Genomic DNA, 3,827 nt, shown 5'->3' on the forward strand with positions numbered 1-3,827 from the left:
CACAGTAGTAGTAGTAGTAGTAGTAGTAGTAGTAGTAGTAGTAGTAGTAGTAGTAGTAGTAGTAGTAGTAGTAGCAGTAGTAGTAGTAGTAGTAGTAGGCTGTTACACTCACACAAACAAAATTGGCGTAGTTTCCAGGTGTTTTGATGCTTGAAGCATAGAGATTTTTATTATCAGTACATGGTTTAGTGTCAGAGATCACAGTAAAATCCGCTCCCAAGAAATAGAGGCATATAAAGCAGTCGAAACACAACGACGTATGGGAAAAAGAACTTAACACTACAACATACGTAACAAAAACATATTATTTTTACAGGGATATGTGTAAATAATTTCACAGCTTGACAAAAAGAGATTTCTAGCCAATGAAGGCTGAACAAAATACTTCATGAAAAGTAACAAGAAAGTTGGGCAGTTTTGATGGTGTTATTATGCTGCACGTATTGAATGCATAAGTAATTCAGCAAAAATTTTAAAAAGTAAAGACATAAAGCACCTTTCAGACAAATTTTGAATAATTACTGAGAATTGCAATTGTTTTATTATATGGACCCACTTTATGCCCACTTTCTTTACAGGTTAGCGTGCACCTTTGGTCAAAAGGAGGTCGGTTAAATGCAGTTCATTAAACTTTGTCAGACTTGTCTATATCAAGCTTTTCACTGCATTTTGTGATATAGCATTGCTAAAATATATTGATAATATATATCATAGGCTTTGATAAAACACTATACAACTGTTAAAAAACTATGAAGGCAATTGTGCAATCTTGGCGTCTATAAATTGTAAACGTTAAAATTTGCATGCATAAGGAAATACAAGGATTTCGTTCAGCATCTTATCGAAAATAATTAAGATAAACAAAAACTTTTCATTTAATAATAGTTCATCTCCGAGCAGAATCACGAGAAAGAATGTTATCTCATAAGATATTGGTACCTCATACATGTATTATTGTAGACCTTCCTTGAACTGAGCTATCGACTGTGTCCGCTATTAAGGTGACTAAAACTTGAACACAACAGGCACCGCTTAAAAAGAGAACAAAGGAGCCATGTTTTGTTTAAGAATGAGACCAATACAAAGTTTACCTTTTTATTCTTGTAAATAATATGGGAATATGGTCCATTCTTTTGTGACAACAACAAACAAAAATCACAAAAAACGAACAACTTTACGGGTCCGCTATTTTGAGCATTGCTGGAACAATTCAGCATTTGCTCCTCTGTAAAATGACATTTCAGCACCTTTAAAAAAAAAGAATAAGCACTATCAAGGATAGTGCATTAGTTATGATTCTTTGTACGATGTAAACACGAAGGCTGAAAGTAGATAAGATTAACATTGCAAACCAGTTCACGACTTAGACTCACTTGAGTTGAACATTTGAAAAACAAGGGATTTAAGAAGCAAAAATCACCACTGACATAAATAAAAATCAGAAATTTGAGGAGAAAAACTCAGTTCTATCCAGACGACAAACATGCACCAAATAAAAAAAAAAAGAAACGGGTTACCTAACAACAGAGCAATCTTTGACTTAGTCATAGTCGGATTGATGGAAATAAAACGACTAGCGAAATTAGCATTTAAAGTATGACAGGGAAGTACAATTTTAATGATCATTACCCGTCTTAGAATATGTAATGCTGTGAGACGAAGGCACCTTGTGACACTTACGTTGGAATAAAATTGCGTGGGTAAAGAACACACTGCTGAGAGATTGTGATGAAGGTGGACTGGGGTGACAGTGACTTTAGGGAGCATGGACAATATAATATTTCCAAGTTAAACGGCACAACGCAAAAGGATAAAAATGAAAACTAGTTAGTAGAACACAAAAATGTAAATGTCTAAAAATGCAATAAAATGGAGTACCTAGCACGTTTGACAGCTAATACACATGAAGCTGTTAAACGTGCGATAACGTAGGCATATGTACATAACACAACACAACAGTCATATTTTAAAAACAAAAGGCTAAAACAAGAGCAAGTAAACGTCGCAGCTGCTTCTTGGGGTTATGGAGGGTTTTCTTGGGGTTATGGAGGGTTTTCTTGGGGTTATGGAGGGTTTTCTTGGGGTTATGGAGGGTTTTCTTTCTTTTGCTTTTTTGTTGTTGCATAAAGTTGTAAATAGATTTGGGAAAATATATGACACACATCAAAAAGGGCCGCCACGGAGAACAGAATGCTATAAGTACAAAAATATGATGTATTTCAGCGCTTCACGTGGATGGCTATCTCTAGTGATGTTGATTTTAAAGAGGACTTTGCATTGTGCAGATGCTCGGACTTACATGTAATACACATGTAGGGGTATTTCCAGTGGCCAAATAATTTTAAAACTTCAACTTTTAAAACGAAATTTTAAAAAGGACAAAATTCCTCTAAAAATATGACTACAAATCTTCAAGGCGGGAAATTATGGATAGCTGCCCACGCTCTTTTGGATGTCATTCTTAAAAAATTTTTAAAAACATTATCGCAGTTCTATGGTCTAGCATGTACAAAAATTATAACATTGGGATCCAAATGTTCAGTTTTCAGAATCAAACCGACAAATTGGCATACTCTGCACCTTGTTTCTATTATAGCGTACACTGCTACATTTCCCCTCTTTGAGAAATGGCGTTACTCTTGGCAAAGCGATGAGCGGGCTTTTAGAGACTGATCATCTCCAGTAGTTACGCTTTGACTGTGCGTCGGGGAAGTGAACTCCTTGTTTACTCGTCAGATTCAGCTTCTGAAGCCGAGGTAAATCCACTGGGGAAGACAAAGAGAGCACAGCTTATTTACAGTACTAAAGAAGATATATTGGACTAATCACAAAAGGAAAAGCGTCAGAAGTTAATTTTTATGTTTCAGCAGGAATGTTTCCTGCATGCGACCATACAAGCAACGTTATTCGTTTACTGCCCTGCTAGACCCATTTAGATGACAGAACCCTTGGTGCCTTGTCAGTATTTTAACAGCTGACGTGGAAGAGACATTTTTGGAAAGACGAGAGACACCATGTAGAACCAGTTTGGATCCAAATCTCAAACGCTCATGAATGTGTCAAGTCCACAGCGACTGGCCCACAAGAATTGGGCTCAGAATATATTTTTAATATACAGGGGAGGAGGGGATTATAGTTGGTATATCGCTTACTATCCTATAAACATGTTTTATATAGAAATTATCTGCTTACAACACATCGCTTGGTCAAAGATGTGTTCGTAATCCACCAACGCATTATGCATCATGCGCATAATTTGAAGACAAAAAGAAAACAAAACAGAACAAAGCAAAAAAGAAACATTTTTGTATGAAACAGTCTTTGCTGCTAGCTATTTTTGTTTCTGCTGCAGGTGCTAGTCTAATCACAGCAGTTTACAAAACTGTTGATGTTGGATTATCTGTAACAGGTTTAGAATAAATTTGCTTTCGTTTAGATATACCTTGTTACGTAAAGACAAAAAGCAAAATGTCACTTGAAAGACAAATCCGTTGCCAGGATAACGATACAAAAAATGGAGGAAAATAAGCATCCCCATAAACAAGTATTAAAAGAATATTTACCTCGCCCAGTGTTAGGGACAATTTTCTCTCCGCTTCAAGCTCCCGATAAACCGCTAAAAGATTGGAGAAGAAGAGAAACATGAATATTATATTAGTCGTCCACAGTGACACAGCCAATCCCGCATACAAAACAAGGGACACTGGGCGTTATCTTCGCGAAAAACAGTTTATGTTCAATAAAAACGTTCTCGCATTCAGAAGACCAAATGAAACTCTTAATCTCCCCTCACCTCTCTCTCTCTCTCTCTCTCTCTCTCTCTCTCT

The 3,827-nt window shown here is 36.3% G+C and overlaps 1 protein-coding gene across 1 annotated transcript in view; it reads right to left on the reverse strand.

Annotated features, from left to right (window-relative positions):
* Positions 1–131: 131 nt before the first annotated feature.
* Positions 132–3,827, reverse strand: part of LOC101851482 (calpain-9) — a gene marked incomplete in the record, with an annotated part of 78,356 nt that continues 74,660 nt past the window's right edge. Inside the window, 2 exon segments of the mRNA XM_005093759.3 lie at positions 132–2,765; positions 3,564–3,616. Coding sequence (XP_005093816.2) covers positions 2,739–2,765; positions 3,564–3,616 — 80 coding nt within the window.

The sequence above is a fragment of the Aplysia californica genome, unplaced genomic scaffold (genome assembly GCF_000002075.1).
Source record: "Aplysia californica isolate F4 #8 unplaced genomic scaffold, AplCal3.0 scaffold00069, whole genome shotgun sequence".
Lineage (NCBI taxonomy): Eukaryota > Metazoa > Mollusca > Gastropoda > Aplysiida > Aplysiidae > Aplysia > Aplysia californica.